This window comes from Periplaneta americana, chromosome 10 (assembly GCF_040183065.1).
Source record: "Periplaneta americana isolate PAMFEO1 chromosome 10, P.americana_PAMFEO1_priV1, whole genome shotgun sequence".
Classification (NCBI taxonomy): Eukaryota; Metazoa; Arthropoda; class Insecta; order Blattodea; family Blattidae; genus Periplaneta; species Periplaneta americana.
In genome coordinates, this window is record NC_091126.1 from 115297411 (window position 1) to 115324150 (window position 26740).

Consider the following 26740-nt stretch of genomic DNA (forward strand, 5'->3'; position numbering starts at 1 on the left):
ATGAGTTTACTATAATATGCATGAAAAGGTTGTTCATGTGCCCACAGGGTCGTTTTCGACCCACGGTTAAATGGGCACTAATGATTATGTACGCGGAGATTTTGCATTGTCATTCTCTTACTATGACTAAAAGAAGCAACATTTGTGAAAATGAAGACTTTTTTCAAAAATAAAAGTTACGGGCATATATGGGTTAAAGATAACATTTGTTATTTTCTTGAAGGGAACTAAATGCTGTTAATTGTTGCAACTATAAGAATCTAAACTTAAAGCAAATACATAATCATATACTTTCAAAAAATTATTAAAACTTACTTTCTGTGGTTGATTTGGCTTCAAAAATCCGTTTTTCATTCCACCATTGTGCAGCACTTTTCTTCCGTCTGGAAAGTTGGCATGATTCTGTGGAAACTGGAAATGTGAAGGTGGGGGTGGTGCTTGCATGGCCATCAGATTGGGAGCTGGTGCCGATGGAGTTGCTCCATGTCCTGGTCCTGGTCCCTGCCCTGGAGCACCCTGATACTGCCTGATTAGATTCTGTAGCGTTGCTAACATCTGTGGATTTCCCAGAAGTGATGGGTGATTGTTTCCCATCTGTGCCTGCATCTGCGCGGCCAGTAATATCACTAAAGCTGCTTGGGCATTTTCTGCCACGGGTCCTGTTGAAGTTGAGGAGCCGCCTGAGCTGGGGCCCGAGCATATTGAACCACTTGCAGACTTCCCCTTACTGGGTGGACCACTGGCACCTAACTTCTTTCCGTTTTCTCCTCCATTCTGCAATGCCTGAATTTGTGTCCAGATAATATTTTGAAGGCTCTGGGCAACTGTAAAAAATAATACAACAATTAATGCTAAGAAAGATGGTTTATGATAATAAATATTTACAGAGCAAAATGTGGTTTCCAAGTATGCTGAAATATGTATTAAAAATAAGTTAAAATTTATTTAGCCAATGTCTCAGTTACTACGGTATATTTAATTTAGACATATTAAAATACAATTAAAGGAAATGTATGAAGAGAGAATAGAAAACATTTGACAGAATCAGGTGTAAGAATTTCAGTTTATGTATGATTTTTTTTATTATTGTGAAGACCAATTTCAGCTTAACTAAATATTTTTATTTAAAACCACAAGTGTCTTGTCCTTGATGCACCTGGAGAGACTATCTAAACAGCACGATGATGATGATGATGATCAGTGGTGTCATTCAGCTGGTTCGCACAGGTTCAACTGAACTGTTTGTCAAATTTGTCGCAGTTCATAAAAGCAGTTCGTGAAAACAGAATCTGATTTTTAGACTTAAAATGTTAATAACACGTTTAAATTTTAAGTCTAACAACCAGATTCTCTACAGAAAAGAACATTACTTTAACACGAAATTCTGTGGTTTTTTAATACTGCAATAAACATAATGAAAAAATAAGTGACAATAGAGCTCGAAGTGATCATATTCATTGATGCATTGTTGTTTCCCATCCAAGTATGCAGGCAGTCAGGAGCAGAACAGGCCTGTAACCTTGAAATCCATTTGTGATTACTTCAGCAGTTGTCTACCCTTTCCCCATTCAATTATAAAATCGCATGTATGAAACTATAAAACATAGTATTCAAATCATAAATTAAAAAAAATAATGGACTTTAATTACAAAATACGTTAGCAATCACATTAATAAAATACTTAGGCCTTGTTTTCCTCTTTAAATACAGCTCCTACATGTTTTATTCCAGTTTAATATAATAAATCATATTTTAATTAAGAATACTGACAATTCTGAATGCGTTATTGCTTGTTGGGCTGGTAGTGTTCAGTATCATTTATGCTGCACTTATGTTTGAATTTAATTCGCAGAGAACAATCTACAGTATGCAGTGCATTAGAGAGTTGAAGTATTGAGTAGTGGTAGTAGTGGTGTATCTAAGAAAAATAAAATAAATTATACAGTCATTGATGTTCTGTAATGGTAAAGTTAAATTAGTAAATGTTCAGTACATCACTACCACTTCGTAACAACGCCATATTGCATTCTTGGTCCAAGAAAAAGTACTTTCCTTCATATAATAGCAACACCATATTGTATTTTTGGTGGTTTGTAGCAAAGTCACAATTAGAAGTTTTCTTTAAGGTGAGTATTTTCCATGGACCAAAAATGCAATACAACATTGCTACGAAGTGATGGTGATGTGCTAAACATTTAATGTTAAATTGAATTGATGTAACAGTGGATGAAAGTGCATCTTTGGATGTTTCAAACAATATGTCAGTGTTGTCAGAGTTTCATAGCTAGTTTGTTGGGGTTGTGAATTTTCTTTTAATTACTCTACAAACAGTTATGCAATAGTCGCTTATTATTTACTTATTTAATATTTCTGGTATTATAATAATTATGAAATTTGCGATAGTTAGTAGAGAGTGCCAGTTGTTAAAAAAATCAGAATGACACCACTGACAATGATATTTAATTGAGCAATGGTGGAATACTTACACACAGGATTCTGCTTGGCCAGATTCTGCAACTGTTGGAATACAGCAGGTGCTGGTGGATCTGGTAATAACCCTGTGGCTTTCCCTTTGTTGCCCTAGAAGTAAATAGCACAGATATGTCAATATCATACCATAAGAAATAAATTTCACTCGACCTCCTCTCACATATAATGTGGTATAATTATATTAAAAATGCAGCAGAAACTCTTACAGAACACTTCCCACTCAATTTAGTCATTACTTACTTACTTACGGCTTTTAAGGAACCCGGAGGTTCATTGCCACCCTCACATAAGTCCACCATTGGTCCCTATCCTGTGCAAGATTAATCCAGTCTCTATCATCATATGAATCCTCTCTATTCAAAACACTCTAAAAACCATTTTGTTCATAATTGAGATATGCCCACATATTGCTTGCTAAGAATGAATTCTAATTATTTATGTAGTGTGAATTCAAATAGCCAATGAATTTAAAGCAAAAGGTTTGTTAAAAGTCACTGTTAGGTTAAAAATTTCTTCTATTTGCCATCAGTTACTGTCAAAATCTTTTAATTTGTGAAAGTAGATATAGGAGATTTTGAATCTATAAGAATCATATCCCACCTCCCTCAAATACATTTTAAAATTACCCTACCATCTACTTCTCGGCCTCCCCAAAGATCTTTTTCCTTCCGGCCTCCCAACCAACACACTATATGCATTTCTGGATTTGCCCATACGTGCTACATGCCCTGTCCATTTCAAACATCTGGATTTAATGTTCCTAATTGTCTGGTGAAGAATACAATGCATGCAGTTCTGTGTTGTGTAACTTTCTCCATTCTCCAGTAATTTCATCCCACTTAGCCCCAAATATTTTCCTTATTCTCAAACACCCTTAATTTCTGTTTCTCCCTCAAATTCAGAGTCCAAGTTTCACAACCATACAGAACAACTGGTAATATAACTGTTTTATAAATTCTAACTTTCAGATTATTTGACAGCAGAGTAGATGACAAAAGCTTGTCAACCGAATAACAGGCATTTCACATATTTATTCTGCGTTTAATTTCCTCCTGAGTGTCATTTATATTTGTTACTGTTGCTCCAAGATATTTCCGTGTTTTCCCCAATCGTTTGTGGACTTTCTCCTAACATATTCACGTCATCCACATAGACAAGAAGCTGATGTAACCGTTCAATTCCAAACCCTCTCTGTTATCCTGAACTTTCCTAATGGCATATTCTAGAGCAAAGTTAAAAAGTAAAGGTGATAGTGCATCTCCTTGCTTTAGCCCTCAGTGAATAGGAAAAGCATCTGACAAAAACTGGCCTATACGTACGCTGCTGTACATTTCACTGAGACACATTTTAATTTAAATATTTCACAAGTTTTTCGTTAGAAATAATTTCAAAATTTCTCTTGTCTGTGTGCACAAACAATTATGTGTTTCTTTGTATATAAACTGAAACAAAATATTACATCTCAGAAAGTGTCTTACCGAATCATTCAGGAGTTTGAGATATAAATTTATGGCCCTGACACCAGGTATGTAGTAGCAGATGCGTATGTTCTGGCCATGAAGTGTAAAACCATTGAGTGTTGTTTGTGCAGTCTCTGCGTCATCACTTGTGCTGTATTCAACGAGACCCCAGTCTTGTGGACAACCATTCTTCAGAGCAATCTGTTCAAACAGGATACATTTTTAGTTACATATAATTATTTATTTATGTATTTATTTACTTCATGCATATTTTAATTCTAGGTCATAATGACAATGTAATAATAACATCTCTGCTCTGAAGTTTTATCAACTTATTTATTATTGTTATTTTCATTAACTATTTAAAACTTTGTAACAATTTATCAAATTTTAAGGTTGTACTTTTGCTACATTCTGATACTTTCCAATAGAATAGGCCGAATAAGAAAAGTGAAAGGGGATTTATGAAAACCTTTGGATCCTATAAAACATATTTATTCTTGGTACATACATAATTTTTAGGTTAGATAAGGGTAGATTTAAGTATTAAATAAATGCTACCACAGGCAGCATGAGTACACCCTATACACAAATTAAATAATTAAGCTAGATGAACCACGTGAAATGACATAATTGCACAATGGAAGAAGGTAAATTGAAAGAGACATAATTAAAAGGTACATGATTGTTCATCCTTGCAAGGGAATTTGGGGATATGAGAAAGAATCTGTTTGAACTCCAGACTTGTTGGCCACTTGTCTCACTCTGGTTTTAACCATTCTTTTAAGAAATTTAAGGGACATTAAACAGAAAATAGAGCAAGATGAACCAAGTGGAAAACCACGAGACACAAGGTTCATCTTACACTTCTGTTTCCATGGTACCATGAATGACGTCAGTGTAAACCTATCATGTCAAAACATATTTTTCTCCCCTCAGGAAAGTTGATGTCAAAATATGCACAAAGACTAATTATGTACAAAAATTTTATGTAACCCACGCATTAAGATTTCATATTCACTTACGAGACATCTCCGCATTTATAATCTGTATTCTTTTCCTCTGTTTCACAACTATAGCAATGTTGCCAATGAAAGGATTCCTCTGCTAAATATGCTGCTATATTTTGTGTACCAACTTACGTAAAATTTTGTCGCAGCAGCTATGTCATTTTTGTAATGAATCCGACTTTCTAACATTGGTCGAGTTATTTTATATCTCAGTTTCAATTGAAAAATTACTGGAAGATTCATAGCAAAGTAAGAATTACTAGCCTATTTCCATCAAAGTCACTTGAACACGTCATGCTTATTTCTTAAAAATTATACCTATACAGGAGGGATTTCAATACGAACATATTTTTTACAACTAAGAACTTGCTGCAAATTTTACAATCATGGAGCACTATTTGCTGAATGGCTAGAACATTGGTTTTCAAGGCAGGTGACCCGGGTTCGATTCCGCGTGGATACAAGTAGAATTTGTGGTGACCAAATATGACACTTGATGGTAGGTTCTTTTTTTTTTCGTCCATTTCCCTTAACGGAATCCCACAAGAGATCCAGTTCCCATCATGGGGATGTTTGAGTGAATTAAGTAAAATTCAAGTACCTGATATTGAATATGCAAAGTTCACAATCACTTTCTATGGCACTTTCTATGGTCTATTATAATGAAAGCAATAGTAGATACGCACATTGGGAAAGAGGTGCAGAGGAAATCTCCATAAATGCTTCTACACATAAAAATGGAGATCTGAAAGGCATTCTTGAGGATGTTTATCTAGCAACATAACGAGTTTATTGCTCGAGAGTTCTGGTGCCATTTCAAGAAAGAAAAGATTTTCAGTTGAAATTTTACATATGGTATTCTAATAGTCCTACAATAAGTAATGAGTAATTTTATTCCAGATTTGTATTACATTTATGTATTAAATTTTGCATGGGCACTGTTCCCTCTGACAATGTACGATTTGTATTATGTAGTAAAATTAAATTTCACTTCTTAATAATTTCGGAAAATTTTCAAAGTCCGAATCATATGTAACAATTAATATCCAGACTACGTGATAAATAGAAAAAAATTATGTGTATCAGGAGAATGTATACTGAGAAAATGGAATGTGTATAAGGAGAAAGTATATTGAAGAAATGAAATATATACAATTTTCTTTCTGAAGCTTGCTGAATAAGCACTGTTGCAAAATTTCCAAACACATATATCAGAAAATCATTACAGTTAAATACAAATAGAATTATGAAATACTCTAATCTTTTAATTTACGTCCTTCATTGTAGTCTATGAATCTTGCATTAGCCTTATAGCTTTGAGATTGGAACAAGCAAAAGATTATTAAAAAATATGTAATACATAATAATTAATATACAGTATAGACAACCAGTAATTTCATTTACAAGCATAAACATTCATCAGTTTAATAAAAGGCATGACTGTTGTGAATATTTAGGCAAAGAATGTACTCACAAGGTAAGTTTAAGATTTCTGAATTATAGAAAATCTTTTTATAGAGTCTACGTTTATTTTTTATTTCTTTTAAGTTGGTTATTTAATGACGCTGTATCAACTATTAGGTTATTTAGCATCGATGAGATTGGTGATAGCAAGATGGTATTTGGCGAGATGAGGCTGAGGATTCGCCATAGATTATCTGGCATTCACCTTACGGTTGAGAAAAACCTCGGAAAAAACCCAACCAGGTAATCAGCCCAGGCGGGGATCGAACCCGCAACTGACTGGCAGGCAAGTGCCTTAACTGACTCAGCCATGCCAGTGGCCTGTACATTTATTCACACCAGTCATTATTCTTATGGCTTTCTTTTGTAAAACAGAAATGCACAGCTTCAAATGACTTTGCACAGAATAATAATCAATTTCATTACAAAATAAAATTGCTAAGTGTCAGGGGCGTATTTTGCGGGCTACCAGGGCTACCGGCGGTAGCCCAAGGAAATTACAAAAGAAAAAGTTTATAATATAACATAATGTAATAATTTTGTATTATTAGTTTTACCATAGTAATTACAATTAAAGTAATTGTTAGATATATTTTGTGTAATAATAGGGTCAGCGGTAGCCCAAACCCTTTAACCAGTATACGCCACTGCTAAGTATGCCATTTTAAGGTTGTAATTCTCTCATAGAATTTTATAATAAGAACTATGAATGCGATCCAACGTGTTTAACAATTCTGGGGCATTCACTAATACTCCACGTTTGTCATAAACTCCTTTAGAGAAATTGAATTCACAACTGAGAAGTAGTGCTAAATCACTTAAAGTTTTTTTTTTTTCCTACATTTTAAGAAAAGGGCTGTAACAATTTGAATCATGACACGAAATTAATACTCACCTGACAGTATGGTGGATTTACAACTGAACTGAACACTTTCCTAAATTCGCCCATGTCTCGGAAGTCTTTGGGTAGTTTATCTACATAGAGGCACTTGGAATGGAGGGAGTCAAATGTGATGTGACTCGAGTCCAACCAATCACAGCACAGTATCCAATTCTCTATTTGTTTTCCATCCAGCATATTCTTCGCCTGCAGAGCTGCCTCCTTTGTTGTATATTCCACGAAACCGTAACCTTTGCTGTCACCTAAAAATTAAATCTCGTTATAAAAGATAATCTACAAACATTTCTGAGTTCAATATTAAAGAAATAACAGTCCAGATAGAAAACTGTAGAACTCAGTTTTTTGGTTACTGTTACTGTATGCAAACGTGGGTAGTCTAAACCAACAATCTATACATCGACAGTGGCCAAAATATGATTATTACAGCCTGAATTAATATACAAAATTCAAGTTGCATATAATATTCCGTGATTTATGCAACAGCAAAATTCCTTGAAAAATATGCAAGCATTTGATTTTGCATACAACACTATATTTCGATGGAAAAACATCCTGATTGCATATATTCCTATTTCCAGAAGAAATTGCTTACTTTTGCAGATGTGTCCTTTTAAGGGGTAGTATTTATTAACAAAATTGCATATTGTTTTTCGTATTCCTACAAGAAGAAACATCGTAATTATTTCAATATATTAACACTAAACTTCTCTTAATGGGCATCTCTCAATAGGGGACATCTCTTCTTAATGGACAAACAGTTTGAAATTCCCTTGATAGTTTACACATATTTTAAGAGAAAACAGAGTAAATGATTTATCAATAGCAAAAATTCTCAATAACGATGCAGGCACATAAATATTCATGCCAAAGTCTAACATTTTCTCAATTGTGGGCGTATTCGAACACACAATCTTCCTTATTTCAAAATTTCTCACAGTATATGCTACCACTGATTGCTACACTGTAAAACTGTACTATCAGAATATCCGCAAGTGATTTTGTGATACAGAAATATATCGAGAAACATTAATTCAAACGACATCACAAAAGGCAAATAACAATATCATATCTCTTTCTTAATGTAGAGAATATTTTCATTTTATTTTGATCATATTGATGTTAAGATTGATAAGTATATTCTCTTAAATTTAACAAAAGAATGGACAAACTATTTAATCCTTATTTCAGAATTGTAGAGGAAATAAATTAACAAATGTATCATACAACTCCAAGCTTCTTTCTTCGTAATCTTCTCCTCTGACACTGACTTACAGTCCAGTACTGACTTACAGTACAATCTCTTCCACAGTCCCGTTGGGGAATCGAACCATGGGCTGCTTAATAGAAAGCTCATGTACTATCCCCAGAACCAATACAGCTGGCCACTACTTCAATCACAGAATAAAAGGAAATAAATGGAAAACGATTTCCTAATCATACAGTATACAAAAATAATTATAATACACATGGTATCTAATATAGGCCTAATTATTAATACGATATATCGAGTATGTCATTATTTATATATTTTTAATGATATTTAAAAAAATGGACACTTCTTAATCCTCTGAAGTTTCACAGAGTTTGAAACTTGACAACCATACTTTTTGTTTTTTTTTTCCTTAATTCTTGTTAAGTGTGGTTACCATTAATATCTTGTGACATTGAAATTTTACCAGGATTTTTATTACATACAGCAACATACGAGAATATAGAGTAAATTTATTAGTATATCTAACATACCACATTAGGTGAATGTTACTTATGTCCCGCCCACTATAGAGACAGAGGCCAGTTTTACACTAAACATATTTAGTTGCTTGTGAGCCATCCCAAACCCCGACATCCACCCCTAAGAGCACCGGTCCTTATATACCCGTCAGTCAAGGCCTTCTGAGAAATAAAAGCAATTGACAATAGATATCTCAGTCATGACAACCTCATAAAATATCCTATCAATTGAATAATCGATCTTGCTATGTACAAGGTAATAATATTATAATAACTGATTTTCTTTGCATTTTTTAACTCATCATATTAAACAGAGAAATGCAATAACTTCACAAAGCACAAATTAATAAATATATCACGCTTAATAAATTAAATTTACACAATTCTATTCAGTAAACAATTCGCAAAAAAAAAAAAAAAAAAAAAAAAAAAAAATCTGTGCTTCCAAAGTAAAAAATGAATGTCAATTTTTGGACATAATGAGATTTTGCGATGTATGTTTAGGGTTGCCAACTCTGGTAAATAAAATTACCGGCGATTTTACACTTGCAGCAAATTTGCATGAATGAAAGTAAATAACTGAAAATGCCTTTGAATTATACTATGGAATAATAGTACACACCTAATCTAACCTTTGAGAATACTACACACATAATCTAACATAACCTCATATAATACTATACATAACATAACCTCATACAATACCTTTCATATAATGCTACACACCTAATCTACCCTAACCTAACATAACCTCATATAATACTATACACCTAATCTAACATAACCTAACCTTTCATATAATGCTACGCACCTAATCTACCCTAACCTACCTTTGAGAATACTACACACATAATCTAACCTAACATAACCTCACATAATACTATACATAACATAATATAATTATAGCAGCCCCGATACCCCGCTTTTTACATCATGTGCCACACGTCGGATCATCATCGGGGCTACATCATGTGCTACACGTTGGATCATCATGGGGGCTTGCAGCCCTGATACCCTGCTTTTTACATTATGTGCTACACGTCGGATCATAATTGGGGCTGGATATCCTGCTTTTTACATCATGTGCTACACGTCAGATCATCATCGGTTACCCATTTCAGCGAGTACTGACGACCACTGCAAAATACGATAATTTGGTCCAGGGAGCATTCACTTTTTGGCACAAGGATGATTTATGTAACATGTTTCTAAATGCTACGTACAACATAATTATATTATATTATTACCATTTCAGCGAGTACTGACGATCACTGCAAAATACGACAATTTGGTGCAGGGAGCATTCTCTTTTGGCACAAGGATGATTTATGTAACATGTTTCTAAATTATTAGTATTTTAAATACTGGTACATTCTTTAATAAATCACTGAAAAACAAATGTGAATATATAGGATGTGGAGTGAGTACGAAATTATTATTATTTATTTTTTGGCGCATCATTTTTACGTAAATAACGACAAATAAAAACTAACATGCCACATAACATTATTTTAAGAAATACAGGAAACAAGCATGAATAATATTCACCATTCTTAATGATCGTGGGATAGAAAAAAAAATGTATGGAATAGAAATTACATACAAATGTGCTTGTAATAAACAATAAGCAAACCATCTTCGATTAATCATTTCAAAACAACGTGAATATAGCGTGGATTGTGTAGGAAAATAATTTCTTATATGTTGCTCCCAATGTGCATGATTGTTAACTTATGAAAACAAATGAAAATTAACATGGCATATAAACACTATTTGAAGCAAGATACGAGATATTAAGTAATATTCATCGTTCCTAACGATCTTTGGATGGGCAATAACAATGAAATATGTATAAAATAAAAATTACATAACAGGTGGGCGTATAAAAACAGTAAGTAGAATCATATCTGATTAATAAGCTCAAATTACTCCAGTTTAGTGTAAGAGTGGCCTATATCTAACGATGTCTCCCAGCAAATTACTTAATTATTTGAAAACAAAAAAAATCGTGTTAGAAGATTGAATTTGTGAATTTTCTCTGAAACTTTCCAAATACCTGTAGGCAGTCTTTTACATTAGATTGCCGAAAATTGGTTTATAGTGCATTGGCAGTGATAAAAGTGTGAAATATTCGTTCAGTGGGTGGTGGATACTCTACATTGACCCCACGTTATAATTTCATATATCGAGTGTATTTATTTTTTATTGCATATGACAGTTTTTTTCGCATGCATATCAAGACTTCGCTATTTAGGTCTATAAGCATAAGTTGTCAGCCAGTTACATTGATTGTAACAGCCGAAACTGGTAGAACTGTTTTTCCGGCATATTCCAGGTTGGCTGCCACGAGTCATTCTAGCTGATAAATCAGTTAGGTACGCAGTTGAGTTGCTGAGTATGATGTTGGTTTGACACGCTGTTTGCTCTGTGCATGGTTCATTGTGTAATATGTAATATGGTGAGAATTCGATACGATTTAGAACAAAAAATATTTACTTACAATAGTTGCGTGAAAAACACGTTCTTAAAAATCCTGCAAGAGGACATTTTGTTGTAATTACCCCGAGATACATGTTCCATAATCACAAAATATTTTTAAGTTAGTGAAAAGTGTGTGAACATATGACAATCCCAGTGAATTTTATTTGTTGGTTGCCATAAAACACAAACTGTCGGAAAATAATCCAGGCAATCTGAAGGATTTAAAGGAAAATATTCATTGTGTGATTTCTGTAATATAACAAATTCAACTACACGCTATTTCCCGCAATCTTTTCAACAGTATTGATGCATGTTTAAGAGCAGAAGGTGGACATTTTGGTGGTCTGATATAATGATGAGTACCATTTGATTATTTCTAATAAGTAATTAAAGTATGAATCAGTAAATAAGTTATTAAAAAGTAGCTAACATGTGAGCAGTTCAGAACACTGCCAGATCAACCTGAGTGGTGGACACCAATTATCTTATGCAAAAGAAAAATTAATACTTCATTAAACAATAAATTTTACTGATTTATTAACCACTTCGTTTCAAACTTTATATTGAAACAACCAATGAACAAACTTCTACTTATCATAACAAGTGCTGCACAGAAACAGTTTGATTGAAATATTAAATCTTATATAAAACATCGCGTTATAGATATTAAAATTAACACCTTCCATTGTCTTAAAATTAACAATGACAACCAGAAGAACAGAAAGGTAGCAGTATTTAAGATACCTGTCTTCTCACTAATCATGAGGAAACTCCGACAGATGTCACCATAGGTTCTGACCAAGGCAGTGAATTGTGTGTCTGTGTATGTGAGAGGCAGACGAGCAACACAGAGCATCATTTCGGTGGGGGTAGGGGAAACAGGGACCCTCTGTCCACGGAGATGGAATGCTCGGTCACGGTCCCAGTCCTCCAACATCTCTGGATCCTCCAAGACAGCTCGTGCCACTCCTGACCCTGTGCCACATTGAAGTTGTACCGACTGTACTGGGAAATCTGAGAGGAGCTCGCGAATTTCCTGCAAAACACAAAACAATCATATTTGAATTCAAAGCAATTTCAATCGTATTTCTCGTAGTAAAACTGTATTTAAGCTTCATGGTTGAATGGAAATACTAAAGAGAACTGAAAGAAACATTGACATTTATTGAACATTGCAAGAAAAAATATATTTCGTATATTATATAGAAACAAGTTACATACCTATATAGGTCTAAAAACATACATACATACATTAGTCGTGGTTGGTAACTTGAAATATAGGAGGTTGCATACTGTCGGTGACAGTACTTTTATACTCTTTCGCTGATGTGGCATTTTGCATGATCAGATTAAGCTGATGCGCATAACAATGAACATAAGCTGCGTCTGGATAAGTTTGCTTGACCAATGCTTGAACACCACGTAATGACCCACTCATGACTGAAGGATCATCATATGTTTAAGCGATCAGTTTCCTGGGACAAGCTCCTAAATGATGTTCAAGCTCATGTGTTATGCTTTTAGCCAACGATGGTGCATTATGAACAATAGGAACAATGAAGTCCCAGAATCTTTCAACACGTTTGTTGTTGTAGATATGTCTATAAATAACCACCATCTGAAATTTGTTGGAGACATCACTTGTTTCATCTGCAATAACAGCTATAAAGTCCGCAGCTTTTATCTGCCGTGAAATCACTTCATGACAGACTTCTAACATTAACGCCAAACGCTCGTTTTGAATGGTTTTTGACGTCCCCTTGAAAACTGTTGAATTTTCTAGGTGGGTTATTAAAGCGTTGTCTAGCTCAGCACCGACATTTATGAGACCACGAAATATACCTGGATTAGAAGACGAATCCGTTTCATCTTGACTTCTCAGTGCTAATTAAAAGGAGTCACAGAATGTAATACAATTGATGATGATATTTAGCACGTATCTATTATTGGCTACGGTACTTTCTGTTTGTGAAGTTCAATGTTTCTTCTACAGGCACCGTCCAACTGAGCAGCAATATTTACATTTCCCATGAGGGCTAAACTAAGGACTTTTTTTTTTTTTACGTGGGTTGACGACGCCTCGTGTTTCTTAATCCTTTCATTTAGATGATGCACATCAATCATTCCTGTTTCAGTCCACACTTCTTCGCCACGAAATAACACACACGGAAAACAAAATAGACCATTCTTAACATCGTAGCTGCACAACCAGTCATGTTTTTCGAACATATCAGCATTAAAAATTCTGTTAAAAGTCCTACCCTACGTAGAAATTGTTTGCGAAAGGTTCATTGCAGATGTTGGTCTACAGTCTTTTTATTTCTATTTTCACCTCTAATGACCTAGATGAAAATGGTTGTGATTGTAAACTACTAATGAAATTCATTTCTGCATACTATCAATTACTTACTCTCTTATAATTAACACTTTTAACAATCCAACAGAAACTCACACAACATCCGAAGCATAAAACACGGTATAACGTACCATAGAGCAATATGATCGAGAAGGCAGTGATTTCAAGGCGCGAAGCCTTGCGTCAAGCGACGTGTGTATACCAAAGACGATGTGTATACACGTCATAAGCTGTCTGCTAGCGAAGGCCACGCTTCCAGAGATTCTCCCCGCACCTGCCACTATAGCAACCAAAGTCCCTTAGCAGACACAAGTTAACAAGGCTAGTACAGATGAACATACAAGTCCTCCACAGATAATAGGGGTATTTCTTATTATGTGTAGAAGAGTATATAGGTCTATTGGTAAGTCATCAGTAAGGCTAGGATTTTTATGTAATATCAACATGCAAAATATGTACATATTTATGTAACAATATTAGGTGAAATATGTAGTTAAATATGTAATATTACACAACAATTTCTTAAAATATGTAATATTAAAGTACAATAAAATTCAATTTTTACATAAATTTTACATTAAACATTTGAGTTACTTCAAGCGCTCTTCAGTTTTTGCAAAGTAAAGTGTGATACAATAATTAATTAAACATGTCGATATTATTTGTAAATTAAAAAAAAACACCATTATTCTGTATGAAAAATGCGAATATATAATAGACGTTACACAATTATTTTCATAGTCACTGTTTAACCTCAGTCTACTATATACAGTCGCGAAGCTCAATATGTAGTAAAAATGCAAACATGGGTAGTTGCCCACCACTAGGATCGCTACTATCGCCTCATCATCGCAGATCTCTCTCCTAGTAGACGACAAAATAATATGTTACACTTTCGTTGTGTTCTTTTGGAAATATTAACACCTTCCTTCCATTATTGAAATATTAAATGCATAAAGTTAATGTATTATTTTAATGAAGTATATTAAATTCCACCATAAACTCGAAGATACCTGCAAGAAATAGGTTAATATTAATTTTGTTTGTGCAAAACGAACTGAAATTTACTATAATCGCTTCACTCATTCAAGATTATAGCGACAATTAACTATGAAACCAATAAATATTAATTTGCATTTCCCTTTACAACAATAATAATGGAAATATGAATTAATGGAGTAACTTACGTGTACCGGTACTTGTAGTGTAGACTTACGTAGTTAACAAAGTGGGATGAGGTTAAGCAATAATAATCACACCAGAATTGAAATAAAACGTGATCAATAAATTTTATTGCAACAGACTTTTTCTACGTCTCTAGTAAAGTAACAAATAAAAATAACAAAATTAACAGCTATAATTAAAAACATATCCTTTGAAAAAAAAGAAGTAGGCCTAAGCAATAATAATCCCACCAGAATTGAAAATAAAACGTGATCAATAAATTTCATTAAAACAAACTTAATTTTTCTACGTCTCTAGTAAAATATTATTATTCCAATTATTGTATTTTAGCCATTAACATTTCCATTACAACCAATAACGAACATTTCACAAGCATCAATGTGAAATACGCAACGAGCTAGCACTCAATGGAAATACGACACAGTCCAAAGTCGACCGTGGACAGTCTATTGTTTCTAGTTGCTAACCGCTTGGAGCGCTTTATCACGAGATTTGCAAAATATCACCTCAAGCTTCGCGACTGTATATAGTAGACTGTGGTTTAACCTTCATACTACCAAGCTCTAAGACCAACACCAACTACCAAGCGGGGTCAGTCAAGACCCCGAGGAGAAATTTCTTTATAAAGAACAATGAAAACAATATGTAATAAAATACTTAAAGAAAATACAACATAATTAATCAATGGGTCCGGAAACAATATAAGTCCAATTGCACCCTAATCTACTGTAACTGAAATTTCCTTCTCTAGTACACTTTTTCATATTTCCAATTCATGCATTCAAGTTTTTCACAATTTCTTCCGTGAATTCAAATTAAATGTTCAAACTAATTTAGGGCAAATATACTTTTGACATTAAAAGCAAAAATATTCACAAAATATAAATAGGGTATACAACTGAATAGAAGGAAGTTATGCAACAAATTTCACACATGAAGTCTACTTCACATTTTCACTGCATGGAAGACACACTGTTTTAGTTATTTTCTTTATATGGCTTTCGCACATGCATTTTTTTTACACATTTCACAGGATTCACTAGCATTCCTGTCAGTTTTTCTAGGGCACAACTGACATCGGATTTTTTTACATAGCTTGATTAGAGGTTCACCATCTTCTCTTCCCATAGGCTCTCGCTCAGATATAAGATATCTCATTGCAGTTATTGCTGGTTTGTGAAATCTTGTGGGATGGTAAAGTCGTTGTTTCACTTTCGGAATGATCGACTCCTTCCCAAAGTGGAGCAGAAAGTTCCATCTTCCGTGCGTAGAACTTGACTGAAAATGTGGATTCTTCGCCTTCCATACTATATAAGCATTGAGACACTCAATGTCAACAATGTTCAGGACTAAGACGTAAGGTCATCGTTTTGTGGTTGTTTTCACAGAATATTCATTTACCATTTTGTCCATAGACTGCGCTTGTTAGAGAGTAACGTAAAATCAGTTCTTCTCTATGGCAATGAGACATGGAAAGTAACAAAATACCTCACTCATAAAATCCAAACATTTGTTAATCGTTGTTTACACAACATATTGGGGGTATGGTGGCCGAAAGTCATTTCCAATACATTACTTTGGAAGAAGACGCAACAGAAGCCCATTGGTCTGAAGATAAAAAGAAGAAAATGGTGCTGGATTGGACACACCCTGAGAAGCCCAAAAGGAAACATTACTAAAGAAGCATTCGAATGGAATCCTCAGGGGAGTAAGAGAAGAGGCAACCCAGGATAACGTGGCGGCGGTTTGTTCAAGAAGAAGCCCAAAATCTAGGGAAGAACTGGAGAGAAGTGAAGGCCTTGGCCGCAAATAGATCAAAATGGCACTCTTTTGTTGTGGCCCTATGCTCCCCATAGGGAGACGCGGGACATTGAATGTATGTATGTATTTTATCCATAGTATCGACACCCCCTCCTTTTAGGGCTAGGCAACAATACCTTGGGTATTCCTTGCCTATTCTTTCTCATTGTTCCACACAGTGTCAAATATTTCTTGTAAAGTTCACTTCCAAGTGGAATAGATGTAAGAAAGAATATCTGTCGTAATGCCGTATCCTCCTTGTAGGCAGCTGGTTAGATCAAACACTACTCTTTGACATTGATTTTTTCAGGAGCAGCCCCTTCTTTTCCAGTGTACACCTATAAGTTTATTGCGTAACTTGATTCTACATCAACCAGGGCCCAAATTTTCATTTCATACTTACCAGCTTTTGACTTCATGTAAACAATGAAAGGGCAGCGTCCTCGGAAAGAAACAAGTTGTTCAGCTACGATCCTAATTCATATCTTACAGTAGGTGGACTTACAGTGGTCGACAAACAAACTGAAGATATCTCTGATATCAATCAGTTTATCATTTCGTCTCGTTTCGTCTCTTGTACTATTGTCATCAAATGTGATGAATGTCGATAAATGCTGAAATAGAGTTCGAGATATTGCAGCAAGAAATATGTGTATTTTGTACATGGGATCTGTAGTTCATAAGAACTCTATGATTACCATTTAGCTTTCAAAACACCCAAGGTTATCAAAAATGCATACATTTCATCGCCATCTGTTGGCAGCCATTGTCTCTGTTTTTCTGGATTCTCTGTATTTCATTCTTCATGAAAATCCTGTGCCTTTTTATTATACAATCTACTATAATTTTTCAAATACTATCACCAAAAAATATATTGAAATCATCATTCATTGACTGAATTATCTGAGATGCACATGTAAGCCCCGGAGGCACTCCAACAATATTTAGAACTGGTCACTGTGTACGTTAACAGAAAACCACAATTTCAAGTCACACAGTTTGTGTGCACTCGATGTGGGTCTCTGGCGTTTCGTCAGCCCACGCGAGTTGTGTGGATATAAAGGGAAAAGCTGAGACGGTGTCGGGTGGAGTTCCCGGGTAGCTCAGTTGATAAGAGCGCTGGTACGTTCAACCAGAGGTCCCGGGATCGATACCCGGCCCCGGAACAATTTTTCCCTTGAAATTATTCAATATTTTGAACTGTTCGTCGCGTGGCTTTTGGTGGACTTTTAGACCAACACATTCCATTTTTACTCGTATCATTTTCATCAATCTGCATATCATCATTTTCATATTCACCAACATCATCTTCAGGATCATTATTTTCTATTTCATCCGCTACTTCTTCAACCTCTTTTATTAGTCTCTTCTAATTCTGACAGATCAACTGCTTCTTCATTTTCACTCTCATTCTCATTCTGTATCATATGAGTCACTTCAACAACATGTTCCTGATTATGTATGTCATATATTTTCCTGTCCTGCGCCATGACGTCGAGGTCTAGGACTCGCGTTACGGAATGCGCGCTGGTTCGAGTCCTCATGGGGGAAGAAATTGTCTCATGAAATTTCGACCAGTGTATGGGACCGGTGCCCACCAAGCATCGTGATGCACTTGGGGAGCTACGATAGGTAGTGAAAATCCAGTTTCTCAAACCAGCTATAACGACTGGGGGGATCATCGTGCTAACCACGCGATACCTCCATTCTGGTTGGATGATCGTCCACCTCTGCTTCGGCATGCGGACGTGAGGCCAGCAGCCAGCTAGTGGGTCTTGGCTCTGCAAAGGGCTATAGCGCCATGGATTTATATTATATTTTCCTTCCTGACATTTTTATGTATCACGAAGAGTAATCGTGTACCACTCAATCTAAACGAATAATCTACTGCAATAAAAGCGAAGACAAATTACCAACAGCAAGGGACAACCAATTTTAGATGTGTCTGAAAGGCTTACTAACAAAAATAATGGGCAAACAAAATAAACTGGTGACAAAAGTTTTGTACAACACAAACTACCAAGAGAGGTCAACAGAGACCCCACTGAATAAAAATAAATATTATTCTCTCAGAGATGGAACAGTTATGTAACCAACATGACAGACATGAAGTGATAAACAAGTCTGAAAATAACAAGAAATATCAATGTGCACAACTACCGTTTTCATAAGAAAATAATAAAAAAAAAATTGCTTTGGAGTCTCTTTTGACCCCGTTTGGTAGTCCGAATGTTAAGCTATCTGCCCAATAAACATTATTTTACAGAACTCAATCTACTTACTTCATTTCGAAGTGCAATGAACTATCAGATACTTCTCCAATCTTTCCATTGTCATGGAATGCCGTCGGTCAGATAGGATGTTCTTGTACGCAGAAAATGATCTTTCTACATCACAGGACGTTGCTGGTGCGAATTTAAGTAGATGAAATTTTTTAGGAGAGATGTCGTCTGGAGGATTCTCTTCTTCCCCACTGAGGATCTTGCACACTGCAGTCAATGTCGAGAAGCTAGGGTTTCTTCCCATAACAGACACAAATTTCTTCATTACTCCTATTCCAATAATCCCTTCAACAGCGCTTAACTTTGACTTAACATCTTCTACAATGTCCAGTGATGTCTTCAAAGGCATCCCACGAGTTTCTAATTTTATAATGCTGTCAGCAATGAATCCAAAATTGCTTTGAATATATGCTAATTGGCACTGTACTTTAGAATTACTGAAGGCACTTTGGGTCTCTCGCACTGAAACTGCCGATTTCCCTGGAAACGAAACTATCACAGACTTCACTTCTTTACAATATTCACTATAAAAGCAGGCAGCCTCGATCCACGTACCTCACCTAGTCAGGACAGGTTCAGGGGGCAATTTCATATTTGGCAATTGTTCCCTATAGTACAACACACGATGGGGGGGCTTTAACGAACACTTTCTTGATGTTTGAAATAATGTTGTTCACTTGTGGATAGTTACTTCGCACTTCTTCGGCGACACGTTGCAGTCCATGGGCGAGACAGGTGAAATGGATCATATTTTGATAGAACACACGTAAAGCAGTTCCCGCTTTTAACATGTACGCAGCAGGATCATAATAAAGAACAAGAACTTTATCTTCTTGAACGCCTTCAGGCCACAACACTTTAAGTCCATCATTCACAAAACGAGCCACTGTTGCATGATTTGTGTGTTCCAACACTTTCGAAGAAATCAGAAAAGGTGTGGGGGATATTTTTCCATCCAGCTTACCAACCACAAGGTTGGCAACATAGCGCCCTTTTATATCGGTTATTTCATCGATGGCGATCCATATATAGTTACTGCCTATACTGTATAACGTCGCACATATGCAAGCGCTTCCTCGTAACACAAATGCAGGTAGATTTTTCGGAGCGTAGAATCGTTAGGTATCTGCCTCCCGCAATACTTCTCTAAAAATGCACGATATTTAGGTACCTGGAGTTTGTGCCATGGGATATTTGCGGCAACCATAACACTACACATGTCATGGAAGAATTCATTCCTTCCATTTGAAGACTGTTGCATTTGAGACAGAAGCACTTGCTTTTTAGATGTTTGCAGTGCTTTATTCTTAGTATGCAGGGCACTGCGGACATGTTGCTCAAGTTGGGATTTCATAGAACATCCTATCTTCTTATTACAAGCCTGGCACAGAACCACATCACCGTCAGTAGTGAACGAATCGTCTATTTTAACCCACGATTTTAACTTCGATGATAATTTTGACGCTACAGGAGCCATCATTTGTGAAATGCAGTGAAACGCTGTGGCTGCCAAACCAATACTAATGTACAAATTTAAGAATAAATTTTGTGAGGTGCGCTTTTTCTTTGCGGGGTGGGAGGAAAGATAGCAACGTCCTTTTCAAACAACAAGTAGAAAAGGAATGCCTCAGGCACTCACTGGGCAACTAAAATAAAAATAGGGTGGATGACTTTTCTACAGTAATGCAAACTGTGAAGAAGGAAAGCACGGTGTGAAGTAAATTCCCTTACCCTTTTCTCCGCCAGTCCCTTCAGTCCCTATTTACACTTGCTATTTGTCGCGCAACATCAAGCGCTTTCTGTCGGCTATATGTAGCATCACCGTTTACACTTGGAAGATTTTTCGTCCACAAGTCGACGCAAGTTGTCGACGTCCTATATCAAGCGCTTTCTGTCGGCTAAATGTAGTATCACCGTTCACTCTTGGCAGATTTCCCGTCTGCTACTCGAGGCTAGTTGTTGAACTCGAGCAACGTGTGAGTGATGTGGTGAGCCTTTTAAATGAACAGAATGGATTTTAACAATTAAAAATGTTTTCGCTTCTGCAGCTTCAAGTGTTTCGTTAGCTTGCACTAATGAGAAGCAAAAAAAAAAAAAAAAGAGAGAGAGAGAGAGAGAGAGTGAGAGAGAGACTGGGAAAGGAAATGGATATCCAGAAGGCAGGAGAAAGGGTTATTCAAGGCTCTGGTTATTCCGTGTTCTCAGTAAAGATTTCAAACTGGAACAAAACTGTCCAATAGATATTTATTGTATTAAAATAAATTGAAAGTTTAATTTTTTTCTTGCATATTGACTCCTGATATTCTTTATTTTTGTTTTGATGTCGGAGGGAATAGTATTGGGACGAACAGACGTCAAATTTTTACAAATAAACTCCAGTGCATTTTCCCTCCGAATCCTATTGTGATAGTCCTTATTTCTGATGTCATATAAGCATGGACATTCCTCGTAAAGCTCGATTAATTTCATTACTTGGTTTTTCTTCCACTCTGACATGATGCTACAAAGCGCGCGGAAACAGAGAAACAGCTGATTAAAAGTTGTCTGCTACTGCTTTTCCGAACCATGTTCATGTCCTGTCGCGTGAATTCAGCTGCCCCACCTACGGAAATGTCGCACAGAAATAGAAACAGCTTCTACCCAGCAAATGTCGAAAGGGAAGGAAAGAAATCCGTACTGCGCATGCGCCCGCGCTATAAGTCGAGCGACATTAAGCTAGTGTAAATAGGGACTTACAATTTCTTCGAATGCTGGAAAACCAGTAGTGTAGCTATCCTTATTTACGGTATTGAGTGAATCGAATTCTTCCCTGACCGTTTCTCAGTAGCTTTTGAATAGCTTGACAAATCCGTTTCAGTGTCAGGTACCAGAGTTTCTAATGTGAACAAATATTGTCATACAGACTGTTTTAAATCATATTGCTCTTACGACATTTTTATTTTAATTAAGAGACAGAATATGTAGTTTTATATAAAAGAAAGTAAAAATATGTAATTATTACCAAATATGCAAAAAATGTAATGATAAATTTTCATATATGGTGGGTAAAGTTCTAATTCGTGAACATTTATCATTTTTAGTTATGTATATGCAAAGGGAAAAAAATGTAATTACATACAAATCCTAGCCTTAGTCATCAGTCATCACTGATTATTACACACATTATTTACTTCTAAAATTTCTGGTGGTAGCGCTAACTTGCTACTCCCTTCTAGAGCCGCCCATGACATACATGCATACATACATACATACATACATACATACATACATACATACATACATACATACTGTACATAGGCTATATCTTCTGACGTAGAAATACGTATTTCTCCTCACTACGCTGGGAGGAGATAACTTGGAAATTTTGACATAAAATTACAACTCTTCCTTGTTCTTTTGTCTTCCCACCGTTCTCCTTGCCTTCGCATTGTTTTCCTTGCATTTCCCTTGTTCTCCCCGTGTTATCGTTGTCTTTCCCTTGCTATCCTTGCATAATCATAGACGCTGACTTCTTTGAAATATTGAGGAGGGCAAGAATCTGCACAAAACTCTAAGAGTTCACCGCTGTGGAGTAACTGTTAGCATGTCTGACCGTGAAATGTGCAGGCTCGGGTTCAAATCCTGGTTGGAATAAGTTACCTGTTTGAGGATTTTTTCCGGGCCACTTTCGGCGCTGGATCCTGGACTCATTTCACTGGCATTATCACCTTCATTTTATCCAAACGCTATATAACCACCGCAGTTGATAAAGTGTCGTAAAGAAAATCAATAATTAAAAAAAGATTGAGAGAACCTTAATTGCTGTTTTTCTAAAACGTCGTTAAGTGTTTTTCCCAGAAAATAACATATTTACCATTCTATTTCCGTTTATTGCAGTTTTATTGCGGACAATTTTCTTTATTAAGAATTTATCCCTTATCAGTAATAGTTACATCGCAATCGATGACCACTTAACAAGCATAACCCGCGACTACGATCATAGCAATACACGACCACTGAAACTGCATGCTGATAACGGTTATTTTTTAAATTTTGGAAACAAATTAATTGCTTATGAAAAATGTAGAACATTAATAAAAATAATTTGTCAGCTAATATTAGGAAAATATAGAGTGGAATGTGCTGTTAATCTGAATGGTTAATTTCTTATTATATCTGCTTGGTAATACTTATGAACATTTATGTTCGATTGCAATAGTTGAAAAATTTGAAGAGAACTGAAAAGAAAAATGTGGATGATAGACAAAGAAGTGAAGTCACCGTTGCATCATGTGTTTCACCTATCTCAAAGGCAGGAGAAAAGGAGGAAATAACACGCGACTATAGTGACGCTACTCACAATGCCCCCTCTTTTTATAGTGTAGGTAGGTAGTAACGCTCGCCATTTTTGTTCTTTCGTTGCCGAACTACTAGATGAATCTATTTGCCGCACCGTTAAACATTATCATGTCGTAGCTCATATGATAATAAATCAAACGCACTGTAAATGGGAAAATAATTGAGCGGCAAATAATGTCTTCGTGTACTTTCTGCAAACGCCAACGAAAGAGCAAAAATGGCGGGCGATTATATTAAGTATTTATCGAGCCTTAGGAAGTGCATAACGTCACGAGCAGCGAATGACAAGACACACACGTTTAAATGTAGCCGACCTGCAACGTCATTGGCTGCCGGAAGTAAGAGCGACGAAAGTTCCTTGCGACAGCTGATCATCTCTATGGATTTCAAATAACCATTTTTTACTTCTGCTCTATTTCATCTTTAAAACAAATCAATTATATTCTTAACGCGAGAAATCTCTCATCAAATTATTTGGGGGGTGACGTCCCTGGTTCTATAAGTTGTGGGAGCAGGAAGTGCCTTGTCCCACGTATTCAACGCCTATGCTTGTATTCTACTTAGGGTACGGCCACACGAGCTACATTTGTCGCAGGTTTTCTGCTACAAATATAGCTACCGTAATTGTCGCAAAATGGGTGGCCACACGGGCGCCACAATTACTGCTAGTTTCTGCGTTAAATGTCGCTACGTGTGGGCACATGACATGCCACACGTAGCGACATTTGTAGCTAGTTCTTTTGCGTTTTGCAGCACTCAGCACAAGTGTAGTGGAAGCATTCTTCCGAGATGGATTATGAAGCCAAAGTCGCTTTGTGTGTGTTGTTAGTGTACATTATTACGGTCACACACAATTTTAATGCGCATGAGAAGAAAATTTATAGCAGTGCCATAGAGTTAACTTTTATTCCTGTGTCAATTTTACAACAGGCAATATTGTTCATCAGTAACAATCGGAAGTACGGTGTGGGTGAAGGGTTTGCTGAAAGGCTGCATGAAGACCTAATTTCTCGTGGTTCTATAGAAGGGTCATTGGGATTTACAACAGATTAGACATGCTCTACCCTTGTCAATACATGAATTTCTAAAAAATCTCCAAGTAAAAAGGAGTTTTAAACATGACCCAAAACACAACACAAAGAGGCAATCTGTTTGTAACATATTTGAGAGATCTGTCTTGTAAACGAATTGTGTTTTTTTTTTTTTTTACCAAATGAAGTCGCTGTGAAGGGTTTACTGGAACGCTATTGTATAGATTTTATTATTGAAGGATACCTTTGGTCCAAAATGAAAGAAAGAAAAAATATGTACTCTCAAAGAACGATATTTTGAAACGAGTATAAGTAAACACATCTATTATAAAAGTTCTCTTTTTTCTTGGTTTTGCAGAATGCTTATTGGACGTTGCGGCAATTTAAACTTGACCTTTAAATCCCAAAATACAACTCAAAGTGGAAATGCCTTGACAACACAATAATATATATAAAATAATACTGATTTGTGAGGTCTGTCCTGGAAAAGAATTGTACGTTTTTTTACCAAACAAAATTGCTGTGAAGGGTTTGCTAGAACGCTTTTGTGTACACTTTATTATTGAAGAATTCTTTAGGTCGAAATTGAAAGAAGAAAAATTTATGTACTTTTAAAGAAATATATTTTGAAGAGAGTTAAAAAATAGGACTATACATAAGCGAAGCAATATTTATTGGCACCTTATTGTTAGTAACAAAATATGTCATATATATTGGCACCGTATTGTTATAAATCTGTCATGTTAATAATTTTCCATCTAAAACTCAATCTCCCTCTCTACTTCACTCCCTCATAAACACAAGTTGATTCTGTTGTTATGATTACATATACATAGTGAGAATTTCAACCATTAAAATAACGGGTTTTCCTCCAAATTTGAGAATGCCTTTCTCACATTGTACATCTTATCCAATAGAAAACAGAGTTCACGTTCTCTTAAACATGATAATCACGTTTCTCAGATTATTAAATTTCGGGGGAGGGGGAAACTGAAAGGTGAATCTTAGGGTATGTTACAGTCTCAGTGTCTCATAAAGCTTTTGACAAACAAAAGATATTCTAACGCTATAAGATAAGCGGGGTGGTATAAATTGTGATATGTTATAGCTAATTTGAGAAACAAATTTCACTGCACTCATCACTGTCATTTGTTTTATTTTTGAATACATTAGGCCTGAATAAAATGCCAGGGTGTTGTATGCCTGTCTGCAAATTCAATTACCAGAAGGGAACTTAGTGGGATATTTACTTTTCCTTCTGGTGAAGCAACAAAAACAGGAGTAAGATTAAGAAAATAGTATTTAAAATTAGCTTACGCATGTATCCATACGCATTTGTAAATTTGCATTGCACTAAGACTAAATTATTGTAATTCTCTACTGTAAAATGAATAAGTTTGATTTGTTATTTCACTGTTTTTAAATTCTTAATCTATGTGTCCTTTTCATGACATTTGAATTTCGCCTTGTATCTCATTCCTAAAAAATTACAGCATGGCCATTCATTTTACATGGTTGTTTTTACTTTTATTACATTTTTTTTTCTTTTGCATGATATTTATTCTTTATTTATTGTCAGTTAGTAGATAAAAGTCTTTTGACTTGTATATTCTTTGACTCGCTATGTCTCCTTTGGGAATTACTAAAGCGGAAATAAATATATTAATATAAATTTAAAGTTTAAAAATATGGATTTCATAATAAGAAATTCCCAGTAACTAACAACAATGTTAATTCGTAAGGTGGAAAATTATTGGTCACGAATAGGCCTAACATGTCAGAAGCTTGCCCCAAAGTTTTATTTTATTATTACTATAATTATTCGTTGTTTCTAAAATTAATTTTCCCTAATAAAGGATTGTTAATACGTGCGGGTAGCCTACTGAGAGGGAATTTTTGTAAATTACTTTACAGCATATTTAAATAACTTGGTAGTTTTTCGTTGAATAAAGAGACACACGAATACCACTTTATTAATGACTTTATCGCTGATCATTTCTTGCTATTATTTGTATTATTATTATTATTATTATTATTATTATTATTATTATTACTATTATTATTATTATTATTATTATTATTGTTGTTGTTGTTGTTGTTGTTGTTGTAAAATTAAGAAATGTATATAAAAAGTTTATACATGTTTTCCTACGTATGATTTAAAAACTACAAAATGCCACGTTGTGCCGTGTTCGGATGCAACAATTATGC

At 35.3% G+C, this 26740-nt stretch overlaps 1 protein-coding gene across 1 annotated transcript in view; it reads right to left on the reverse strand.

Annotated features, from left to right (window-relative positions):
- The window catches only part of LOC138707735 (ribonucleoprotein PTB-binding 1-like), a 36206-nt gene extending 16697 nt beyond the window's left edge, over positions 1 to 19509 (reverse strand). The window contains exons 1-7 of the mRNA XM_069837601.1: positions 19275 to 19509; positions 14025 to 14173; positions 12282 to 12573; positions 7320 to 7567; positions 3969 to 4151; positions 2487 to 2580; positions 316 to 824 (exon numbers count right to left, since the gene is read on the reverse strand). Coding sequence (XP_069693702.1) covers positions 316 to 824; positions 2487 to 2580; positions 3969 to 4151; positions 7320 to 7567; positions 12282 to 12573; positions 14025 to 14173; positions 19275 to 19509 — 1710 coding nt within the window. The remainder of the gene's footprint in view (positions 1 to 315; positions 825 to 2486; positions 2581 to 3968; positions 4152 to 7319; positions 7568 to 12281; positions 12574 to 14024; positions 14174 to 19274) is intronic.
- Between the last annotated feature and the right edge of the window lie 7231 nt (positions 19510 to 26740).